The sequence below is a fragment of the Sciurus vulgaris genome, assembly GCF_902686455.1.
Source record: "Sciurus vulgaris genome assembly, chromosome: 14".
Taxonomy (NCBI): Eukaryota; Metazoa; Chordata; class Mammalia; order Rodentia; family Sciuridae; genus Sciurus; species Sciurus vulgaris.
Window position 1 is genome coordinate 52640956 of NC_136475.1, and position 26349 is coordinate 52667304.

Genomic DNA, 26349 nt, shown 5'->3' on the forward strand with positions numbered 1-26349 from the left:
TGAAATCACAAAAACATGCATTTCTCAGAATATATCTCCATCATTAAGCAACATATGACTATATAAATAACTCCTATATATTGATAAGAAAAAAACATAGACTACCTAGTTATTGTAAATGGCCAAAAAACACAATAGGCATGTAAAAAAAGAAGGGCATCCGGATAGCCAATAAGCATATGAAAAGATGCTTGCATTAGTTCCTATTGAAGCTGAAATGGGAAATTACCACAAACTTAGAGGCTTGAAATAACGTAAATCTATTATCTTACAGTTCTGAAAATTTCAAATTGAAAATGGGTCTCAGCAAGCAAAAATAAAGATGTCCTCAAAGCTGTGTTACTTCTGGGATCCTTAGGGGAAATAAGTTCTTTGCTTTTTCCACCTTCCCAGGGTTGCCCACATTTGTTGGCTAGTGGACCCCTTTCATCTTCAAAGCTCACAATGGCCAGCTGATTCTTTCTCATGCTGCATTGCTGCTTCCACCATGATATCTCCTTATCTCCTGCCACCTTCTTTCATTTATTAGGACCTTTATGATTATACTATTCCCACTGAGATAATCCAGGATAATCTCCATTTTAAGATCCTTAACTTAATCGCATCTTTAAAGTCCCTTTTGCCAAGTAAGGTCACATATTCACAGGTTCCTGGGATTAGGGTATGGGAATCTTTGGAGGAATATTATGCTTTCCACACAAGTACTCAACTCTTATTGATTACTGGAGAAAACCAAATTAAAACAATGTGCTACTCCCTACCAAGTTGATTAAAACTGAAAAGAAAAAACTGTGGAGAAATTAGAACTCTCATACATTGCTGGTACATAAAATGGTACAACCGTCTGGGGAAAGTGTCTGGTAGTATATCTATTGAAGCTAAACATGTGCACTCCCTTTGATCTAATTATAAACCAACAGAAAAGCACAAATTCATGTACCAAAATATATGTATAAGAATGTTTAAAGAATTATTATTTAAAGTAACCCTAAACTAGAAACAACTTAATTGTCTAAGAGTAAACACAAATTATATTCATATAACAGAATATTATACAGCAATAAAAAAGAATGAACTACTGCTACATGTAACAATATGCATAAATGTCATATACAAAATGTTGCTCCGTTTAAACACCACACAAAAGACAACATACTGTATTATTCAATTTACATAAAGTTTAACAGCAGGTAAAACGTACCTATCTTAAGTGGAGTCAGCATATGTTTCTTGTAAAGAGGGGGAAACAACTGGTAGGTAGGTAAGAGATTCTGGGGCAGAGTGGCGTTCTATTTCTTGGGGACTATATGGGTATATTTGCTTTGTTAAATTTCATCAATTTGTGTGAACATTGACAATTTGTGTGCTCCATAATTCAGTTTAAGTTTATAAAAATATAAACAGATAATTGGTGTCCAACCATGGTTTTTTAAATTTATTTTTATTGATTCTTTTTAGTTATACATGACAGTAGAATCCATTTTGACATAATTATAAAAGCATGGAATATATGTTGTTCTAATTCGGTCCCCAGTACCTCTCCTTCCCCTCCCTGGCCCCACTCCTGCTCTCTTCCCTCAACTCCAGTGATCTTTTTACCATTTACCCATAGTTTGTTTTTTTAATTGATTTCTTGTGGATATATGCATTTTTTCCCCTTTCAGGTCTTCTTTTCAAAATTTTGCTTCATGGGAAAATATATATATTATGAGAAAACATAGATGGTATAATTGGAGCAAAAAAGCGACTTTTTTAAAAAAGCACAACTGAGATTCTGTGAGGTTCCCAACAAATCTAAGTAGAGTGTGTAATTTAAACACAGTGTAATGAAAAACACTGGGTCGCCAGACACGCTGGAAACCATGCCCTAGAGTGAACTCCTTCTTAAGGTGAGGAAGAAGGAAGACTATTTTGGAAGTCCAGGTTACAAATAGAGGATGTTCGAGTTTACCTTTGAAATAACTAAACATTTAAAATACAGATCTTGAAAGCATTCCAGATATCATTATGAAACCCAGAAGTCTATTGCCTTTCTTTCTTGCAAATGGATTATAAAAGTCTTATCCTATTCTTAATGATCTCTTACTGCCTTTGTTTTTGGAAAGCATAATGAAGACATTTATTAGCCAGAAAGTAACAATAAATGGCACCTATACTTTGCATAATGAACTATGCACAATCAATCAAGAAAAGTTTTACCATGCTGTGTGCCAACATGGAAAAACATGTTCTGTCTGAACTACAAAATTAATTTTGCACATAAGCCCACAAAATAACTTGTGACATTTTAGAACAGATCTAGTTTAATAAGGATATGGGGTCAGAAGGGAGGGGGGTGTCACTGTGTCCTTCCTTTTGTGAGTTTCTCTTTTTAAACATAATCATTTTTTTTTTTCCTTTTTCTGGAAGTGGAAGTTCTAACTTAATTGCCTGTTCGCTGTGTTATGTGTAAAATAACTGAACTTCCTTGGGAATCTTCTACTCAGAAGTTTTCACTTTCTCTATACTCTCGTTAGAGTCACCCACCCTGCAAGGTAAGAACAATCTTCTGCCTAAACTCCCTTACATCTTCATGTTTCCAGGAATCAAACCAAGGAAGTGATCCCTGTTCTCCACATCAGTAATCCAACAGGAAGTTTCACACTTGCCAAAGAAATAGGAAATAGGAAACTACTGTTCCTTGGACTCGTCTATTCTCTGAATGATACTTCAAGCTCCACACTCTCTTACTTTCCAGACTTTCTTGTGACTTGCAACTTTGAAAAATGTATGTGGTTTTAGTAAATCCAACATTTCTTTCCCCTTTTAGTAATAACTCTTCTCCCTTTTCATAGGAATTAATCTTTCCCTATCTTGTGGGCACTGGGAGGACTGTGGTTGCAATTCCTCGCACTTGGCAAGATATCTGTGATACCCATTCTTACTGTCATGGCCAAAGAATGGTCACATGCCGCATGAGGGCCAATCAGAGTGTCCTTCCCCAAATTTTACCGCTGGTGCTGGAAAAGCTCCCAGGTTCCTCTAAGGTATCTAGTTGGAAGGCTGGAAACCAGAAACCAACCGTGGCATTTTACCACCATCCTGCCCACCCCCAGAGCTTAAAAGAAATCTGCCAGGAGAAAGAAAGAAAGAATAAGGCCTTTGGTTTTTTTGAGACAGGCTTATTTCACTTAGCATGATACTCACCAGTTCCAAATTATACTTATTCTATGTATGTATAATATATCAAAAATACACTCTGGTCATGTATATCTAGAAAGAACAAACAAATAAATAAAAGAATAAGGCCAATGACCAGAGAGGAACACAGCCGAGAGATGGAGAAAATACTGGCACTGTCCTCTGAGTCCCTCTAAGCCCTGTAGGTTTCACCAATCTGGAACTTTCCAGTGACTTAAACCAAATTCCTTTGTTTCCTTGAGGTCCTGTTAATATGAACCAAAAGTCTTAAGTCACCAAAAAACTGCAGTAATAGAGATGCCAATAGCTAACTGCTCTCACCAACTCCTTCTTGCTTCTCAGAGGAGGAGTGTACCTTACAGTAGGACAGGCTGGTAAGTGGCCACAGAGCTATCTGAATGGCAGACTTCCAGGTCAGTCATTCCAAAGTACAGTCCAGTTCCAGGAGTTGAAGATTACCAGTCTGCACATATCACCTGAATTCTTTTTGAGCCATATCCAAAAGCCAATCTCAAGGATCTCAGGCTGGGCAGCCAGGGTGAGGGGACATGGTAAACAGTGAGCCATGGGCAGTCTGGAGCTTGCCACGGCAGGACCCTATGAGTGCTGAAGCACACAATGATACTGTCATAACTTATGTCTTTTCCACATAAAGGAACTGATCTCCCCTTGTTCAAGAAACAGGTGATGGGGACTGTTACCTTTGCTTTTAGCACATCTGCCAACAACAAATGTTGAACTGGCCCCAGCACCAAGCAGAAATTCTTAGAAGAGGCTCAGTGTTTTCAATAGGGAGAGCAACAAATGCATAAACTTTGATGGGTATTCATATTAGATTATCACTAATTTTCCTTGAGATATATATCCCTAATTCTTACCTTCATATGACAGTAACTGAGTAAACAGAAGGCCAGGCAATTAGGCAAGTTAGGAACTGGGGTCTGGGGTAAAAGAGGACTGGTTTTATTTATTTATTTATTTATTTATTTATTTATTTATTTATTTATTTTTGTTATTATTAGCACAATTGTACAAATTAATGGGTTTCATGGTAACATCTCTATAAACGCATATATCATCATTTGATCATATCAACCCACCTCCTTTCCTGTTGACCCCCTTCACCTTCCCCTTTATTCACTTTCCCCAGTAGGTTCTTTTCTACTTTCTAGGATCTTTTTATTTATTTTCTAGATTCTACTATGAAGAACAAGCATTATTTGTCTTTCTGAGGCTTACTTTGCTTAATATGATGATCTCCAGTTCCAGCAATTTTCCTGCAAATGACAAGGATTTGATTCCTCTTTATGGTTGAATAATACTTTGTTGTGTATATGTCACATTTTCTTTATCCATTCAACCAACTGATGGCTATCTAGGCTGATCCTATAACTTGGCCATCATGAATAGTGCCACAATAAACTTGGGTAGGCAGGTACTTTTTTGTATGCTGACTTTGATTCCTTCAGGTGGTACAGTGGGATCATAGTTGTAGCTTTTTGAGGAAGCACCTTACTGTTTTCCATGGTGGCTGTACTAATTTATATTCCCACCAACAGTGTATAAAGGTTCCTTTTCTCCCACATCCTCACCTGCATTTATGTTTCTTTTTTGATGGTAGTCACTCTGTCTGGGATGAGATGAAATCTCAATGTAGTTTTGACTTGTTTCCCAGATAGGCAGTGAGATTTAGCATTTTTTTCATATATTCATTGGTTATTTGTGCTTCTTTTGAGAAGTGTCTGTTCATCTCATTTGAGGCCTAAGTTTAAATCAAAGCTTGACAGTTTTAGCTGGTTGTCTTCAGGCAAATTAGTTAAGCTTTCTGGGCCTCAAACTTCTTCTTCAGCAGAAGGAGAATAACATCTACCTCAAGGACATTTTGTGAGGATTAAGTAAAATAACAATCAAATTGTTCAGCAAAGTGTTTAGCATATAATTATATATTATTAATCAATAAAGAACATATTCAAAATGTTGGTTTTGTCTTCTCTCTGCACCAACAATATATATTAACAGAACCATTCCACAGAAAATGTCATAAAATGAATCCTATTTATATTATGATAGCCATTAAACTATCACATGTGAAATCATCGAAGATATTTGTATTTAATATTTAAGAGGTTCTATTTCAGTGAGTCTTCACATAGGTAAACATAGGCATCACCATTAAAGGAACCAATGAGAAAAGAAGAATATGTTTACTTTTGCCAATAAATGCTTTACTTTCTTACATTCTAAAATGTCTACATTCCTTCTGACATTGGGGGACTTAAAATCAATCTGATACCAGGTGAGCAGATGCTGTGGAAAAACACCACTCTCCTACATGTACACTGTACATCTCTTCTCAAAAGGCAGTCTGCTAGTACCTATCGCAACATAAAATATCCACATTCTTTGAACATTCTACTTCTAGAAATATCTGTTATACATGCACATATTCTAAAAAGCATATACAATAAGGATGTCCAGAATTCAAATGTCCATCAACAGGAATGCTTAGACAAAAACAAAGACTGGGCTGACAAACTAGAAGTCCAGGAGTCCTTCCAATAGCCCAAATACAGGTAAATGCTGGCCTCTGAGTCAAGTCAAGTCGAGTGTCTTCCCTACTCCAGGCCCACAGTGATGATAACAGACTAGCTCTGGCCTTTAGCCAGAGGAAGAAAAACCATAGCCAGTTTCCTTATTCTCCTAATCCAGGTAGGTTCTTAAAGGATTCTTTTTAATAACATCTGTGATTTTTCTATTATAACTTCAACTAAGAATCGTAAATATTATGCCCACCAAAAGGACTGGGCAAAATCTGAGTGAAAAGGAAATAAAATGCTACTGAATTTTTCTTTGACACCATATAATCATAGTTTTAATAATTTCCTCTGTTATCTTACTGTTTATTTCTCCTGGGTTTCCTGTCGAATAGCTATAATTTCTTTTTGGTGGCTTGCCAAAAATCAATGAACAATTTTACCCTTTATAATTTTTTCAATAAACTGCACTGAAAGAAACCCATTTTATCCAAAATGATTGGAAGACCACATACATATTCAAATGAAAATTTGTAAACATATAAATTATTACAAATTTAACCAGGCACAAAATTAGAATGAAGAATAATGATTCAGTTTTGTGGTCTAAATGTTAATGTAACGTAATAATCTTAGATAAATTTCTTCAACACAGTCAAAAATAAAGAAGATTAAGATGAGTACACTAATAAAAACAAAAGCTGTTTAACATGTTGTCACACATTTCCCAAGGTTTTTTTTTTTCATAATTTCATATATCTTAAAGGAAAAAGAACAAGCCATAAATCAATCATTCTAATTAGTATAGCGATTTTTGCTTAGGACTTAAGATAGACAAAAAGCCCAAAGTAAATTTACTTGAAGTTCTAATTCCCCCTACAATTGCCACTTATATTGCCATTTTAGCCTCAAATGATATTTAAGTTCATTCTTTATGTCCCCTGGAAATAAACCCAGGGCCTCACACATGCCATATAAGTGCTCTACCATGGAGCTCCATTCTGGCTTAAGTTCATTCTTTATGTGGCTTCAAACACACATACTGTTTTCCTCTGGTGTAGTGACAAGTAAAGGGCACGGCAGAATGTGTAGTGTTAATGATTCAGTTTCCAGTGATTTCACAAAGATTTACTTAGTTTCTGTATAGGGTTTTTGAAACCACTGAATAAGGATAATCTAAATGAAAGAAAAAAACTCACTATTCTGAATTCTGAGATCTTGTTCTGTTGTAGTATATTTTCTGGCTCCCTATTGTCACTTGCTACCACCAGAACATCAGTGTAGCAGACCTTTTATCTTATTATCAAGAAAGCACAGATGGCATGAAAAGAAGGGGACCTTTTGACAGATTTGCTTTCCTTGTGGTTGAAAAGGTAATATGGCCTCTCACCATATAGTGTGGTTTAAATATGAAAATAAATAAAATGTCTTGCTGGGGATGTAGCTCAGTTCATAAAGTGCCTGCCTGTCAAGCACAAGGCCCTGGGTTCAATCCCCAGCACCCCCTACAAAAATAAATAAATAAAATAAAAAATAAAATATCTTACCCACCAGCAGAGTGGTGATATTTGGGGACGTTCTAAAATCCTTAATTAATTATTACTTATACCTTAGACATATATGTCAAAATGTTCTCTATCTCCTTGATATTTAACGAAATGTTTTTTGAAAGCCTATAGTTAAAATTCCTGTGAACACTAAGGGAAAAGGTCAAATGAGGATTTGTGTTCACTTCAAATGAGTCAAGGCTGTAGGAAATCGCAATGCTCACTCTGTAGTCTCTGAAGAGATGCATCAGGGCAACTCAGACATCCCATAACATGTCCGCTACATCCATAACCACTTCTGGGATGTCTCCTGAGTAGCCGCCTGAGTTGGCCCCTCTGAGGATCACTCCGAGCATAAAATTGCTCAATATTTTCATTGATTTATTGCTGGAAATTTGATTTCTTTTTTCTTTTCTTTCTTTTCTCTCTTTTTTTTTTTTTTTTTTTTTTTTTTTGGTGTCACTTGAAGGAAAATGCTGCTAAAAAAATTAGCTTCTGAGATTTGAGTGACATTTAGATGAATCTAGGACACACATGGAATTAGATATTACTCTAAACAGATCAATCATTTTCCATTTAAATCACAACAAAAAAATTATCACTTGAAGAAAAAAGCTGCCCTAGTGCAGAAAATTAAGCTCTGAATTATGTGAAATTCAAACTGATAATTCGTTCTTTGTAGTTTGGCATACTCTAAGAATAAACAAAAAACAAACCTGTTTTCTCTCTTCTCTATTTTGCTAAACACTTAAATAGAATGTTGTGTAAGTCTTAAAAGGGAATAAATCAGTATAAAACCAGATAAAACCACAAACCTGTGCTCTAGGGAAACAATGGATTTTCAAATCTCTGTTTTGTTGCTCCATTAAAGCAGATTTGCCCTCTTGGCAAAAAAGAGATCACTTTGGGAAGAAGAGACAGACTTGATGGTCACCTTGCACCTTCATTCAGTACTCCCTACTGAACAGATGGCATCTCGGGGGTGCTCAATTTCCCAGAATAGGTACTTATGAGCAAGACGACTCAGATCTTCCAGATACCAGGAAGTGCCTTGCCCCCATATGTGGGAACACAGCCCTAATTAGGCTACACACTCCTGTTTCCTCCACATTTTCAATTCTTACTCATTGTTCTAGCAATCTAGATTCTGCCCCACAGCACTGGAACGAAATCACTTGAAACCGTTCTTCACTTGACCTCTTTTGAGTCCCAGTCCTGGTTCATCTTTTTGCAAAGCTCAGTTGTTAACCTCTCCACCATCAGCCCCACCAACATGCAGAAATGTTTGCTCTCTCCTAGGTTTCCGAGACCCTGAACTTGTCTAGCTCTTCCTGTCTCTCTGCTCCTTCTCAGGTTCTTGATGTTCCCTTTCCTCTCCTCCTACTTAAAGGTCAGGATTACCCCACGGTTCTAGCTTAAGCCCTCATCCCTTTTCACTTCACGTGTTTTCCTTGGACCTCAAACATGTGGCAACCGGCAAGAGTGACTCCTGAATGGCACTCAACAAATGTCCGCAACGTGCATCTCACCTCATCCCTCTGATCACCACTCATACGAAGACCATCTCATCTGGTTCTTCATCCACCCACTCTTGCCTGAAGCTCAAACCTGCTGTTAAGATTGATGGTTTCTCTCTTCTTGGCAAATTGCCCTCAACAGATTGGCTTGCCTCAAGACCAACTGACCTCAAAATTGAATTCACTGTTCCTATAACACCTCTTTGGCCCACCAAAACCAGCACCACAAACCCACTCTGGAGTCAGAAGCAGGGGAACCATCCTAAATCTCATGTACCTGGAGAATTCCTCTTTCCTTAAGATTCTCCTCTGGAATTCCTCCTCTCATCAGGTCCTCCCAGACTCCTCTCTGCCTTCACATGGCCTTGCTCTCCTCATTCCCTTAATGGGACTGCCTCCAGGGGAGGCTGTGTGTGGGCGGGGGGCGGGGGCGGGCAGTGTCCTATACATGCATCCCCATCCTTCTACTAGTACTCAGTGACTGGCACCTGGAAAAGCACTCAGAAAATATTTTTTGACTAAAGGGACAGGCAGAGTCTCTTCTGGGCACTTCCAATTTCTAAAGTCAAATTTTCAATAGGTATCTCATGCCCACAGAGGCCACCATCCTCCTGCCCCAGAACCTACTCCTGTCCCCGCTCCCTCTCCCCCAGGAGGACCACTGTCCTCTCAGTCCTGACGCTCACTTGCCTCCTCTCTTGCTCTCCTTCTCCACACCATCAGGGCTCCCTTAGCCTCTGTCCGCTGCCTCTGATCCTGACGACCCCCTCATTTCCATGTCCATGAAACTTTCATATATACTCCTACCTTCCTAAAAATGGGATCAATCATAGTCACTGGCTTGTTTCAAAGTTGTAATGGCTCTCTTCTGCAACTAGATTTTTATTCTATCCAGATACAGGGAAATCGCCTACGTTTCTGCAAATGTATCCCTCAGTGTCACTCTACCACCAAAGGTCATTCCCATGGACTCATATCCCTTTCTCCCTAGTCCTGTTTTCTTCTGAGCTATCTTCAGCAATCATGGGTCCCTCACAATAGACTGATGATATAATGCAGGCCCTCTAGCACAGAGGGCCACTGGCTCAGTGTGGCATTCTAAGTATGACACACCATTATTATACAGATTAACCCCCACTATTCTCCTCTGGCCCAATTACTCATTGTTTAGTGCACAAACGCTGAGCTGTCCAATGCAATGTCTTCAGTCTAACTATGACCTCTACCTGTAATGCTTTCTCCCACCCTGTTTACCAGCTCAATGCCCAGCACCCTCCTAGATACAGCTCAATTCCCAGTACCATCCTAGATGAATACCCCCATGCCAGAAAAGGTTCCAGAATGGGCTTCCAAAATCTCTCTAGTCAAATTTACCTTCTTTCTCCTATTTTCCAGCACAGTGGTTTTTTAATATGTTGCACAAAATAATTGGGGATGGGGAAGGTGGTAAGAAGAGTATTATTTATATGTAAAGTTGGTATTTTACACGTTTTAAACATGTTAATGCAGTAGAAAGAGTATATAATTTATAAGCACAAATAATAAAATATTGGGAGATTCTCAAAATTATTTTACTGAGAGGTAAAATCAAAAACATCTGGAGACTATGTCTCCAGCCTAACATTTTTCTCAAAGGGCTCCTTACTTAAGATAAATGTGATTCTCTCCATCTCTCCCTCCTGGCTTATGTATCTCCACATAATAGAAAGAACATGGCTTTGGAGTCAGACAGAAATGGGTTAAAGTTGGACCTGTCAGTTACTAGCCATGTGACTGTATCTCTGAATTTTAGCAAGATTACAGGGAAAAATGTATATGCATAAAATATTTGCATGCATATTTGTATCTGCATATATAAAAAACCTTACTCAGGGCCTAGAGGGGTTTCTTCCTCTTTCATGTCATTCTCTTAACTCGCTTCACAAAGCTCCTTACATGCTTTATTTAGTTGCATTTCATAATAACCAACCAGGAGGTCTAAAGGGAAAACCTGAGGCTGTGTAGGGAAACAGCTCCTAAGTGGTAGAATCAGAATCCACCCTAGCTCTGACTGGCTCTGAAGCCCCAGTTTTTCTCACCATATGAAGCACCTTCAGATACGGAGGGGCCAGTGGCCTGATGCTGGAGTGGGAAGGCACACGAGTGGAAAGTAACCGCACAATTTGAAATTGCTCTAAGAGGTATGCAGAAAATACTATGGCGATAGAGAGGAAAGCGACTTTGATTCTGCCTCAAGATGTCTGAGGGTTTCACAGGGATGGTGGCACAGCCGCTGTCTCTTGGAGTCCATGAATCTGCCCCATAGAGCAAACTGGGAAGGCATGCTAAGCAGCAGGGCCCTGTGCATCCACATGGGGAGAAGGGGAGCCCCATAGAATCACTGCAGGGAGTACAGTGTAACGGGAGCAAAAGCAGGGAAGGACAGGAGGAGAACTGTTCTAGGAGATTATGATATAAAGGCAGGTGGGACTGATTCCAGAAGCACTAGCGCCGGAAGTAGTCTTTAAAGGACACAGGGGACAGGTTAGACTTGTTCTTTAGAGGACGGATCCGAGGGCTAGCAGAGTGCAGAGGTTCTGAACCTAAGACCATTTGGGAACACTTTTTTTTTTTTAAGAATTGGTTTGTCCCATTATTGTAAATGTTAACATAGAATTTAGTTAAGCTGGCCAGGTTTCCCCACAGTGGTTATAGTTTGTCCTTTGTAATTAGTAAGCATCTTATGGTGAAGTACCATATAAATAACATGGTCCTCAACACACTCTCACTCCTAGTTACAGCATCCACTGATTTTCTACCTCCATCTTTCCATCTATACTTAACAACTGGCTTTCTACACAAGGAAGAGCTTCCCCCTCTCCTGGCTGAGTTATTTGTATCACTATGGATGCATGAGTTTTTATTTTATTCAATGAATTACATTTCATGCCTAAATGATCCCAGATGTGACCAGTTAAAGTTCCTTCAAGCTGACTCTTGTATTGTTTGAATATCTCCCTTTATTCTTTAAGTATTCTTACACTTTCTAACACAAGAAGATATTCCTTGTGCTCTCCCTGCTCCAGCTCCAGAGGCAGCCTTTCTCTAAGGAGTTCTGGTCTTTTTGTGGGGAAGAGTATTTAGAAACAGTGTTAGGTGTATTCCTGCTACTGATGTGTTATTACTTCTTGGTCAACAAATTGACAGAACAAGGAAATGCATGTGTGCATCTTTAGGTCTGTGTATTCATTTATATAGACCTTATCTATATTTCTATTGGGAGTTTTTTTTTTTTTTAATACAGCTTCATCTTCAGGTCTACTGAATCAGAATCTTTAGGAGTAGACTCAGAAATCTATAATTTTTGAAAGTTAAGCCAGGCAGAAGATGGACTAGAAGAGTGATAATGGAGGCAAGGAAACCAGTCAGGAGGCTTCTGTAACCATTCAGACAAAAGCTGATGGGGTATGAACTAGGGCAGAAGCAGTAAGTTGGAGAGAATAAGATCAACTGGACAGGGGGCTGACTGGACAACAGAGGTGAGAGTTAAAAGGAGGATCAGGCACCCTGCATGGATAGCAGACATTGGGATGTGCACATCATCACTGACACAATGACACTAAACATGTGTTTATTTATCTTCTCACTTCTCTTCTACAGATTACATAAAAAGTCAAGTGACATTACAGGGAGGAAATAATTGTAAAACATTCTGAAATTTATCCCTCTTTCATGATATTTTTACCATATGAACTAGAAACTGAGTTTTACTCAAGGCAAGAAGGATGACTTAGGAATTCATTGTCAGTAGGCCAGGTTCTCACATATACAAACATGACCTGGCCAAAATGATTGTGTTCATGTCTACTATGCAGAGAAATAGACCTGCAAGGCATTTTACCAAGAAGCAATGTCTATAACAATATAGCTTATTGTCAAAAAAGAAGATGAAAAAAAAAAAAAAAAGAAGAAGAAGAAGAAGAGGAGCAAGTCTGCTGGCAGTAGAAGTCATTAAGCTGATATGCTGCTTGCTACCACTGCAGCATAAAACTCATTGGAGCATGAGCAAAATATATAAAGGAGATGTAACAAGAAAACTAAAAGGAAATGACCCTTGGACATTCCAACTGCTAAAACAGAAAGTTTAAAACCCAGATAAAAGCATAACCCACAGAAAAATAATATTTTCAGTGCTTAGTAGTAAAAGCAATTTATCAATAATCTCCTCAGTGCAAAACCCACTGGGCCCTTTTCCAGAGATACCTGATTCTATTCTACTAATACAGTTGCATCTCCTCCCTGATCTTGGTTTCCAGAGCTCTCCATTTTCCTGGTTTATCTCCATTCTCATCTTTCACAGGCACCTCTTTTTCTGCCAGTCTTCTAAAAGCTATCTTCCTCGAAGTCCTGACCCTGACCTCATCTCTTTCCTCCCTGCATTCTCTGGGTCATCTTATCCGCTCCTGCACATATACTCCAATTCCCATGGCTCTCTCCTGACCCACCTAGATGTATAGTCACCTCAGGTATGTATATCGCAGACTCAAATGTAAATACAGTCTTGTATCACTTTAACAACAGGGATACATTCTGAGAACTGCACTGTTAGGTAATTGTGTCACTGTGCCATCAACAGAAAGCGCATTTACAAAAACACAGATGGTGTAGGTCAATCACTCAACATGGCCTCTTGACACAATCGAGGGAGGTAGTAAACATGAAATGTACAAAGCTGTTGCTGGTGTCACATACCATTTTACACTAACTTTTTTTTGCAGTAAGTAGGAGTACGAGCTAAAATAACAATAAATATTATAATACAGGATATATATAAACCAGTAACAGCCATTTGTTATTATCAATTATTATGTACTGAACTGTACGTGCTATGCTTTCATTTGATGGGCTGCACAGCAGGTTGGCTTTACTAGTATCACCATGAACACGGGTAAGCTGGTGCACTGCATCACACAGCCGTGACATCACCAGGATAGCAGTCCTTCAGCTCCATTATGAATCTGACAAGATCACTGTCATTTATGTGGTCTGTCCTTGACCACAATATCACTATACAGAATGACTATGTTCAAAACTGAACTCAGTTTCCCCTGGCCTTGCACCTACTTCTCATTCTATTTCAGTGAATGAGAACCATCATCCCTCCAGCTGGTCATGTCAGAAACTTGAACATTACCTTATACTTGTCTTCTTTCTGCCCTCCCCACCCTCTCTGGCTATATCCAATCAGTCTCCAGGAGTGTAGAATCTTCATAAAACATCCGTTGTCTGCGTTGAGTACTGCCAAAATTACCTTACACCTGCACCACTTCAAGTGCCTCCAGACCTTCTCTCCTCCAAGCCACTGTCCACACTGCAGTCAGAGCAACTAGTCTGCAACCTAATCTAATGGTACTCCTTCTTCCAGAAAGAATTCTCTGATGTCCACCCCTCCCAAGAATGGTTTAGGGCTATGTCCTAAAGCTCTCATATACCTGGGCCAACTATCCTACAGTTGATATCTAGCTACACAGGTATGTTTAATATTGTCCTTGTGATTATATATTCCTTATGATAATATTTCTCACTTTTGGGTCCCCGATACCTCATGCAGTATAAGGAATATAATTGGCACTCAAGAAATGTTTGTTGCAAAGCATTTTTTTTCTCCTAAGCCAAGGTTTCTTAATACATGGTCCCACAAACAAATTTCACCTGGTGCCCCAATACTGTCCTTTATAAACTCCTCCTCACCCCAATTCAATGCACATGTGACACTTGTAGTATCTTTTTCAACTTTTTAAATTTGGACATTCAATCTGCTTTTGTCTTTTTTTTTTTTTTTTTTTACACCTTTATTTGATTTATTTATTTTTATGTGGTGCTGAGAGTTGAACCCAGAGTGTCACACATGCTAGGCAAGCACTCTACCACTGAGCCACAATCCCAGCCCCTTGTTTTTTTTTTTTTTTTTTTTTTTTTTTTTTAATGAAGATGAAATTTTTTGCAAAGGATAGGCTAGATATGTTGTTAAATGTCCCTCAATTTGCTTTGGTTTATTTTCTTATGATTAGTTTAAAGTCATGAATTGTTGGCAGAACAACCTGATAAGTTGGGGAGCCCTGTATGTAAGAGGTGAATTGGGGAGAAGAGACAGGCGATGGCAGTCAGGCAGTAAGAGAAAACCAAGGGGCCACAACACCAGGGCAGAAAACAGAAGGGTATTGATTATAAGGTGGTCAACTGTACCCAATGCTGTGAAGAGGATAAGGAGGATACAGCCCATATAGCACTCAAGGTCACCTGAGAAACTCCAAAGAATGATTCCAGTGGCTGGCAGAAGTAAAAATGAGTTCACTATGTTGAAGAATAAATGAGAGAGTTAAAAAAAAAAAAAAATGAGGCTGTAAATAGAGACAGAATCTCAGAATTTAGAAGGGCTCTTAGAAAAATCATAGAGATCAGAGACTCAGTCTCTTCATTTTTAGATGAGGAAACCAAGGCCCAAGAAGTCACCTGTCTGGTTAGAAACAGCTAGGGCAGAGTTCTGTCCCATGGAACCTAATCCCCATGCACAGTGCCATGTTCCCTCTTCAGAGAAGTTAGTATTGAAGGAAGAAAGAATAAGAAAGAATCCTGAAGATTAAGAAAGTAGAAGTCTCCCACATTTAATGATCTTCCTACAGTGTCAACTGGCCTTCTCTTGCCCTTTTAAGTCCCTTCACTGGTCCCCACTGTAATGTATAAAGCTGCTCTCCTGACCATCAAGTACAGTCATTTTGCCCGCCTCCCAACCACTTGTCAATCTGTGAATATCTTAGCTAGCTATTGGTTCATCAGTCAGCTTGCAAGTATCCTTCTCCGATATTGGTCCCGTTAGCCCGGCGGAATTCAACTGTTTTACTGTAGCTTCCCCGCCATCTTTTTTCCCTTCCTTCTGTCTGTCCTACTCACTTTTCTCAATCCTCCTGGCTTTCCACTCTCTCTAGCGTGCGCCCTTTCTTTTCCTTTCTATTTTCCTCTCATTTTCTCTCTTACCCTGCAGGGAGACACTCTGTTTGCTTACTAAATTCCCTTATGTGATTTCCCTACACCCACAACTTGTGGAATGAGTTGTAAATCCCTTAGTGATCTATTCCCTACCCCCTAATGCAGTTCATATCCCTTCCTTCTCTCCAGCAGTACTGAGCTAGAGCACTCACTCTTCCTTTGGGGCACGCTGCTCTGACAAGTCCCTGAATCTCTGTACAAGAGTTGCCTCCTGGTGTTCCCTCCTTCCTCTATTTCCTTTTTACTCACCCATAAAGCTGCTTTTCATTCTGCAAAAGTGATGTTCTCCAATCCCCTGCCATAGAACTTGTACTTCTATACCTTTGGGTGAAACTCTCCTAGGCCAGGAAAGAACTTAAACTTATTTAGAGCTGGCAAGTACTATATTACAATCTCTGTACACACCTAGACTTCATTACCCTCTTACAAACATTCCATTGTATTTTCAAGTTACTTCAAAAGATCATGTTTCCTAAATCAAAAGGGATACAAGGGCTGGGGCCGTAGCTCAGTGGTAGAGCACTTGCCTTGCATGTGTGAGGCACTGGGTTCAATTCTCAGCACCACATAAAAATAAATACATTTTTAAAAAGATGTGTCTATTTACGACTAAAAAAAATTGTTTTAAAAGAGGATACAAATCAATATTGTCCTTAAAATACAGCCAAGAAAAATCAAGTAATTCAAAAGGAATGTTTACAAAATACTATGTTAGGGTTTCTTTCTCTTCCTCTTTCCCTGCTCCTCCCTAATCTCTCCCCTTCCCTAATCTCAGGAAGAAAGGAAACAGGATTAACTTTCTTCCCCATCCTAGGCAGAGTTATCCATCCACCATAGGAATCCTGACTTTGGGGATGGTACCAGATCTCAGAAATGATCATCTCCCAAATTAAGTGAATTACCACTGCAGACAGAGAACACTTGGAATATAACCTTTGAGTCGCTCCTTTAAAAACCCCCTCCTGTTGATGGGCAGAATCACAGCCTTTGGGACAGGAGTCCCCTAAGTTTCTCCTTTGCTAGCAAAGCAATAAACCTTCTTTTTCTTTTTTCCAAAAAAAAAAAAAAGAAAAGAAAAGAAAAAGAAAACACTATGTCCTCAATGGCTATATTTTCCATTCAGACCAGCAGAGCAGTAGAAGAAAGTCAAATGGAATTGCTGTCACATTTAAGAGCACCAGCCTAATTGATCATTACTGCCATCCAAATATTTCTTTTAAAAATTCTGAAGTCTGCCTCTCAGTGACAGCTCAGAATATTTTCAGGATTTTCTTCTCACAAAGTATGCATAAAATGAGTTCTACAGAAAGCTCACCCCTATTTCACACCTTGATCCTTCTAGCCAATTTGAGATATGAAGAACAAAGAACAAATAAAAATATATTAGGCACTTAGTATGCCCATGAACAAGGTTCTAGGTGTAGAGATTCCAAACATGGAACTCAAGAAGGTGGAGAGGTGGTAAGTCAACAAGTGCAGCATGAAGGAATGAAACTTTAAGGAAGGCTTTGGCATAGTGGTCTAGACACATAGAGGAAGAAGGGCCTAAAATAGTCTGGAGCTGTCAGATAAGGACTCAGAGAGAAATGACCCTTGCTTTGAGGTTGAAGAAAAGGAAAGACTCTGTAAGCAGAGAAATGAGGGGTCACGCCAGGCAGCCCAAATGGCATGTACAGGGATGAGCCAGCACTCCCCAGAGACACCCTCATGTGGCCTCTTGTGAGAACTGACAATTCCATGACACAGCATATCACCCATATTGTAAATTTAAGCCCTGTTGATTTCCCTTTCCTTGTCCTCAAGTCAGTATTTCTCATCTCCATCCTTGTTTCTAATGAATCATTTGCCTCTTCTTCTAGGCCAGCTTCTACAATACAGATGCCATTCATTTCTCCTCAGTCCCTAGCCCTTATTAGATGATTTTCCTTAAAGGGGAAGCCCTCTGAAACATGGTCTCACCCTCTAGACTACGAGTGATTGAGCTAAGTGCACATAATAACGCATGCTAGGTCGATTAGATTCTCCTTCCTAAGAATTTGGAGTTAGGACTCACAAGACTGATCCAGCTGGTTTTCTAGGACCAAGCTGGACAGTCACGTGTACTGAGGGACTGACACAGATTTGGGTGGGTGGGAGAGGCGTAGTAATTCACATACAAAATTAATTGTTGAGTTAAGCAACCAGTATAAAAGCCGGGGGGGAGGGGGGAAGCAAATATTTTATTTAGAGAGTAGATATGTGAATCCCTGTGATGCATGAGGACATGAGCAAGACAAAGAAGTAGGAAAAGACCAGCTATAGGGCCTGAGTGGCAGTCACACTCCCTGCAATTGAGGTCCAAAAATTTTCTTATCACCTTGTAATTCTTGCCCTGATTGTGCTTCTTCGAAAAAGTTTTAATTTCTTGCAACTGATGAGCCCTTACTTAGAAGACACTCCATTATTTGCAGGTCTTATTTTATTATTATCTATAAAATCAATTCACAATGAACACAGAATGTTTTAATAACATTATTAAATAGGAATTAAACTAAAAAAGAAGGCCCAAACCTTAAAATAATTCCTAATAGTCTTAGAAAAATTCTCAGACCAGCCTATTTATGTACAACCAACCCAGAGAGATATTCTTCCATCTCCAGAAGGTAGAGCTGGGTTGCCGCTCCCTCCTCTATGCTGATGGGAAAGGAGTGATAGCGACCTAGCGTGAGATCCCAGAATCCTTCAGCTTCTCGGTTGAGGGCATTCAGATACTTACTTCCCCTTGGGGAAAGAAAGGAATGAAATAATAAAGAGATAGAGACAAAAGACTATCCTCTTTTACAACTCCATCTATTTTTTATACCACCACCACTACCACTGGGCTCAACAGACCTGTCTCCAACAGCAAGGTTGAAGTTTGCAAATCCTTTTGTTTTGTTTTTTTCCCCCCTTTAACTTGTGCATTGCACAAGAGGGCTGGGCTGTAGCTCAGCGGTAGAACACTCGCCTAGCATGTGTGAGGCACTGAGTTTGGCACTGGCACCACACAAAAAAATAAAATATATCGTGTCCATCTACAGCTAGAAATATTTTTTAAAAAACAGATTAAGAGTAAACGAATTAAATGTGTACACAATTTCTGGTCCATAAGTCACAGTTACTAAATAATACATTGGTTCTAAAAGGTTTAAATGGTTCTATTTTATAATATATAAAATTTGTATGTTCTTTATAGGATCTACAGCATCTTTACAAACACAGGGCAGCAAATTAATCTTTTTAAAGCTTATTTCCATTCTGGGTCCCTAAATGTTCAGCATCTTCTGTATAGAGAAAGGGTACCCTGCTAGCAGAAAGACTGTGGGTATCTAAGACTATTTCATGGGGGAAAATAATCTTTTCAACAAATGATGTTGGCACAATTAACCTTATGAAAAGTCTGAAATTGGAACCATATAAAACATTAACTCAAAACAGATCATCAAACTAAATGTAAGAGCTAATACCATAAAACCCTTAGAAGAAAACATAGAAGTCTTTATGATCCTGGATTAGGATCATACTGATTTCCTAGTTATGACATTAAAAGTACAAGGAAAAAATACATAAATTGGACATCATCAAAATTAAAAACTCTCACAACTCAACAAGAAAAAGACAAGTCTACTTCATTAGCTTGCAATATCTTCTGGATTGAAAAACACTGGTCTACTGAGCTCTGAAACATACCAAGGAAGTCCTTAAAATCCTGCTGCTGAAAATGTGCTCTGTGGATTAGCAACATCAGCAGCACCTGGGAGCAGGTTAGAACTGCAATATGTCAGAGCTCACTCCAGACCTACTGATATACATCTGAATTTTAGCAAGGGTCCAGATGCCCCTGAAACAAAATGATATTTGAGAACTATTTGCACTTGGAACTTCAATTACATTTAAGACCAATCCACACATGACAAGCTCAAGTTAATCTTAAGCCTGGTCACTGAAGGTGTATAGTCCACTGGTTAAAGGATGGACTTCTGAATGGTTTTCTGGAGGAAGAGTCAGCAAGTCAGCTCCTAGAAGCTTCTTTCCTTTCTTGGCAACAAAATGTCACCTCCATTATAAAGGTGTTCCGACCCACATCCGAAGGGATAGAAGGGACCTAGGGTGGCCTGCTTGGAGATGCTTCCATAGAACAGTTTCACCACAGTGAAATCTACTTCTCTGACTGACCACTGGGCTGATATCATTCCTTATAATGTAGTACCGTTCAGGGCAATGTTTTCAACAGTGATTCATTACATGCTAACTAAATTTTTCAAATAAAAATGTGTTCATATTTCTTAATTAAAAATTGAAATCCATGGTGTGGCAAGGAAAAGTATACCCTTGACAATAACTGAATGGAGTATTTGTGACTGTCCTGGGAAATCTAGGATTTATGGTACCAAAACCCATGAGGCATTAATGACCTGGATGGGAATTATGATGACCTTGGTCTTTCTCTGGGTGTCTATACCAGAATTCAGGGCACACCAAGCTTTTTCCCACCCTAGCACCTTTGCACGTACTCTCTCCTCTGCCACCACACCTACACCTGTCTGCTCCTTCTTGTTTTTCAGTTCTCAGTTTAAATGCCACCTCCCTAGGGAGCTGCTCTGCAAATCTTATCTAATGTCACTTCCATACCCCTACTCAACAGCAGACCTTAGCTTTTACCAAAAGTTTTTGCTTTGTGCTCTTGCCAATGCACAGAATAAGGGAGATTCAATGAATACTGGGATGATCCCAATGAGCAATTCTGCTTAAATCTACATCCCTCTCAGAACCATACCTGTAAAATGAGGCTATATCCCTGAGTGGGATAGGGGGAGCTCAATAATAAGACATAAAGTGTGCGGTGGAAAGCAGGCACTCAACACATACAGACTTGATTCTGTGTAAGTACCTCCACACTTCCCATATTAAAACTGATCAAGCAACTAAAAAAACAATAAAATCATATCTCTAAGGCCTCATGTGAACCTGCTTTCCCTATAATCCAGCCCCCATCTTGGCTGTTAAACCACTCTCTTCAAACCCAACAGGTGAAATTGCATTTGCCACACTAATCTGTTTTATCCATGTCACAATTTACACTTTAAATTTTTAAATTAAATTTCTCCAGTAGGTCACTATTTCAAATAATTGTTTCAAAGTGGGGATGTTCTAAAGTGAACTTGAACATGATTCCATTTCTAGACTGAGTTCTAGCAATCTGTTTCAAGTACTCTTAAATAAAGCCCAGGATTTATAGACCAACAGATGATAAATGAAATTAAAATGAGCTTACTGGGTTGTAGCTCAGTGGTGGCACACATTCTTAGTATGTGTGAAACACTGGGTTTGATTCTCAGTACTGCATATAAATAAACAAAATAAAGGTTCAAAAAACAAGTTCAAAAAAAAGGAAGAGCTTACTGAGTTCTGGTTAGGAACAGGCACAGTGATAAGAACCACAGTGACTAAGAAAAATAAGAAGCTGTAAACCAGTAAAGCAACAGTACTGAGCTTTGGAAATCAGACTGATCTGAGTTCCAAAGTCCATACTACAGTCTGCCAGAGGGTGACACTTCAACTCTCTGTGCTTCTGCTGCCCCACCACTGGGCTAGAGTTTGAAACACTGCCTCCATTGCAGGGTTACTGAGAGGATGCATGAGACAAATCTCATTTAGCTCTGAGTCTGGGGCTCGGGAAAGGTTAGCCCTGCTTATATTAAGATTCATCCTCAGTATCAAGGACCCCAAACATATTTACACATGAAAATACTCAGAATGAAAGAATGGCACTAAATACACAGCAGCACTGGTCACAAGCTAAGCAAAACGTCAGGAATACTTGGCATTCCTTTATCTGAGGATGGTAAAGTCTCCTGGCAGACGTGAGATGGAAGCAGATGGAATCTTGCAGGATATGGCTACCAACAGGACCCCTGCAGTGGGCACCTTGTATGTAATATTCACAGCACACTATAAAGTAAATACCTGTAAGCCTTATTTTATACAGTAGCTGTTTTTCTGATGAGATAGTCACCTAACTTGGAGCAGACCTAGGTTGGACAGAGGGAGGATGGGAGATGGGGGAAGATAATTAATTCCTGTATGAGGCAGGAAACAACAGAGTAATTGTATTATATGGCAAGTGGGAGGCAAACAACTTGAGTTGTTTTTTTTTTTTTAATGGAAAATAAAGATAGAATAGCAAATTAGGGTTCAAAAGAATGGAAAGCTAAGGAGTCTGGACTTCTGCCTGTGTGCAATGAGAATCATTGTTCTGCTTTTGATGTGTACATGTTCAATTATTTTAATTAAATATTTCACTATTACTAAGAACATTATTGAACACCAACTAAGGGCCAGGCCCCACATTAAACCTTTCTATATGTTGTTTCTAATAATTACAACAACTCTGCAATTTAGCTATTGTCACCCTCATTTCACAAATAAATAAGGCCCTGAGAGGTCGCACCATTCACTCAATGCCTCCTGTAAATGGCAGAGCAGGTTCTGTGTGTGATGTCAAAACCAGTGTTCTTTCCCCTAAGACAGCACCGCAGATAAACCTCCCTTGAAATAGAAAGCCATAAAATAAAGGAGAAGAAAATAGAGACAGGGAACTACCCAGAAGCAGTATAAGGACCCAGAGTAAGGACATTAATGTCTCAACCAGAATCACTGTGAAAATGGAAAACAGGGTTATGAGAACCAACGTGTTCACGACCTTTTCTTTCATTTACTCCCTTTCTATGTCATGTTCTGCTACCTAAGGTAGAAACCAAGTTAGTAATTATTCCAGCTTCAAGCCTGATTCGAGTCCTGTTGCTAGCCCAACAGCAAATGCTGCTTTCAGCATTTCCTTGTCCCATCACAATCTTATCAGAGCTAAAATTCAGCTCCATTCTATAATCTGTTATCTGCATTGAAAGGCAATCATTCTAAATAATACAAGTCTCCACATCCAATAAATCATATTATGCCTCACATACCAACATTTTAAAAAATCTGAGTTAAATACATAGCCTGTCACAGCAAGAAGACACATATGCTGAGCTCTAATGAGCTCTGCCGAATCCTACATCATTATTAAGGTTCATCATGATCTCAGAGAGCACATGGTTTTACAAAAATGGACTGTGTTACCAATATTTTTCAGGCTGCCTTCTATGTAATATTTTGGGCAAAGATGCACAACAAGTAAAACAATAGGAAATGTATGCACATGAATATATCTTTCAAACTTATGTAAAAGATAAGTACCAAGTGAATAATAACTTGCACTATCTCATTTGACTGGATCAAGAGTTAGAAGTTTTAATGTTCATGCAATGATTCCAAAAAGCGAAAATATTTTTGCATTAAACCTTAGCAACAGTCCTCTCCATTCAATGATGAACTCAGTATTTCAAGTGGGAAAACAATAGTATTCTGGGATATACAGAAATGCATAAAGATAAAAGACTGTGCATTGTGGTTTGTGTACTGCCCTCACCAGAAAAAGAGACTTACATATGTAAGATAAAACAAAATAACAGCATGAACATTCCAATTTTATAGTTCTTAATTACATAATGATCTGTGGTCTGTGCTTTTGAACCCACTGGACTTAATTTTATTCCAACATGCAACGATATACATGGATGTTAGGGAACTCTTCTCACCTGTACACACTCAGACCCAATCAAATATCCTTGAGAATTTAGTAATCAAGTCCTTTCTCTGTAGTCAAGCTTACTACTATGTCAGTACAAACATAAAGACAACTATTACCTTAATAAATAGAACAAAAGATAACTAAACTGTCTTTTTTCCCATCAAGTAAGGGTCCCTGCAAACCCAGTTATATAAATAACTCAATCACCAATTCTGTTTCTGTAACCATCTAAGCCTGATATCCTCACAACCCCACGAGCCCAGCTGTTCATCATAACAACAGTTTACTGCAACTCCACCCTTTTCCCACCTTTAGTTTCAATGGTGCATTTAATTTTCCCCTATTAGAGGAAGAATAAGGATTAAGAGTTCAAATTCTCCAAGTAGTTCATTGAACTGTCACATTAGTATTATTTAACCCCAGGGAATTTTCTGCTTGCCACTCTCTCCCTTCTCCCAAAGGACTACATCTTATTTTGATGCTGTAATGGAAAGTACTGCATTAAGACAGAGCAAAAACATAATGGGTTTAAATTTTTAAACATCTAACCTCTTCATGAGTCACTGTTAATCATTTGCACCTGTGACTTTAATAATCAGCCTGGCAATTAGAGAAGCAAAATCTGCAGGACAGAACTAAGTAAGGATGCCTCACTCACAATTATTACCACATCAGAGAGGGAAAGAAAAAGCTATTTTGTCTTATGTGACATGAAGAAAGTTTTACTCAGTGCCACCAAATCTCAAGAACATTAGAGCTCCAAGTACTTAGAAAGGATTTACACACACACACACACACACACACACACACACACACATACCTGTAGTTTCAAATATTAAGATTTTACCTTCTGTAACAAGTTTTCAACTTTAGGTCTCAGGAGGAAAAAAAGCTTAGAAATATAAGCACAATATTAGAATATTGGAAGGGGAGAGCTGATTTTTTAAGTCATTTTCCCCAAAGAAAAATTAGGACTATTGATGTTACAATACTTTATCACTTATTTCACTGTGAAAAATAAACAGTAAAAGTGGCAATATTCTGATGGAAGTTGCTCTGCATGAATAAAACACATAAGTTTGGAAGGTAAAAATATGGTCTCTGTCAGTTGTAGTCTATCTTCAGCAAGTCATTTTCCTTATGAGCAGAGGTTCCCGTATCATGGAAATCTTAACAACTAAAGGTGGCAAAGGATTGATTCCCTGTGAACAGCATCTGAACCACACCTTGTTTGGCCACAAAAAAAGCTGACAAGGGCAGGAGGAAAATGTGTCTGGTCCAGAGAGAGGACAGGGCCAAGAATCAAAATATATCCCCTTCAATTTAACAAGAAGGGCCCCTAAAATGGTTATTCATCCAATGCAGTTCTATCAGTCAGTCCTGGACCATGTCTGTGATGCATGGTAGGGTTTTGTGGTCTAGCAGCTGCCAGCCTTTTATAACCTCAGTGATGTTGTGGAAGCATCCATAGTGTGTAAATATGCTTTTGGCATTAAAGCACTGCCAAGTGAAATAGTAGAGAACAAACTTCCCCACCCACTGCAGAAATTTCCAAGGTCCAGAGCATCTGGGATGAAGATTCCAAATTACCTGTAGCAAAATTTCTTTGTGGTTTCTTTTTTCCTTTTTTTTTCTTTTTTAATCCACTTGCTGATGAACCTATTGAGGGGCCGCCCAAAGATGATACCCACGGTTAATCTATTGGTCCTACTATTTACCTAGTTAGCAGGGTAAGAAGTGTTTAATAGTTACCCAGTTCTTCCACTTGTAGCAGGAATGAACCACCAAAAAGAAAAAGAAAAGAAAAAAAAAAGCATCAGAACACTTAACTCCGTAGAAATTAAAAAGACTTCCGGAAGGATAAAGAAAAAAGAAACCTCTCCTTCCCCACCTGCACCACCCCACCCCCGACACACACACACACACACTGTTTCTGCCCTAGCCCTAGAACCAGCAGCCCTTCTGTAATTCCATGAAGCTCCAGAGAGAGTCTTTTATTTCATGGGGCTCCCTGATTAGACCCTGGGAAAGTCGTTCCTCTTCCCACCCTTCCATCCTTCACACCCAACCCTTTCCCGCTACCCCAGTCCACCCCCTTACCTGATAATGTCGTCGTTGTGTCCCAAGAAGAATTTTTGGCTGTGCTCGCGGGTGTTGTACACCACGCCGACCCCAGCCACAAAGTAGACCACCTCCTTGCCGGCCGTATAGTACAGGTTGTTGCGGCACTGGTGACCCCGGTACCCGTACACCCACTCCAGCCGGAGCTGGCAGCTGGGAGCTGTCCGATCCGCCATGATAAGCCGACCCCACTCGCCCCCTGGCCCCCCTGCGCGCAGGTCCTTGGTCCCTGCGTGCCGGGTCTGTCCTCCTCAAGGCTAGGGCTGCTGCGGACCTGCAAGGGTTCAGTGTGCAGCGCCGGGCGCTGATTTCCGCGGCGACGCACAGGCACAGCCCAGCGCGCCGGCCGCCACCATCATCCGCCGCCGCCAGAGACGAGCCGCCGCCGCCGGTGCGCGGCAGCCAGACCCCGCCGGGCGCCCCGGCTCCCTCCCCCGGGGCGAAGCGGCTTCGGGGGAGCCAGCACCCGCGCGCGCGCGCGTCTCACTGCACCTGCGGGCTTCGGCCCCTGGGAAATGTTCTCGGGGGGGTCACCCCGCCTTTTAAATCAGAGAGCTGCATATCCAACCACTGATTACCCAGTTCGCTCACTAAGTTTGCAGTGCACAGGGGCTTCACAGCAGGCAGCGGGATTTAATCTGTGACAGTTTGTGTTTGACAGGCAGCCCAAGTAAGCTTTGCCATCACCGTCCTTGGATCCGAAACTGACAGTCTATATCCAGGATGCGAGACCGAGGAAGAAAGAAACAGATATTTTTTTTGCATAAGTCACC

At 39.8% G+C, this 26349-nt stretch overlaps 1 protein-coding gene across 8 annotated transcripts in view; it reads right to left on the reverse strand.

The window, feature by feature from the left end:
* The window catches only part of EML6 (EMAP like 6), a 252532-nt gene extending 226642 nt beyond the window's left edge, over positions 1–25890 (reverse strand). For all 8 annotated transcript variants that reach the window (XR_013759096.1, XR_013759097.1, XR_013759098.1 and 5 more), the window contains exon 1: positions 25556–25890. Coding sequence is in view for 4 of the 8 variants with exons in the window: in XM_079110188.1 (XP_078966314.1) it covers positions 25556–25752 (197 nt within the window). In the remaining 4 variants the exon portion in view is untranslated. The remainder of the gene's footprint in view (positions 1–25555) is intronic.
* Positions 25891–26349: the final 459 nt, after the last annotated feature.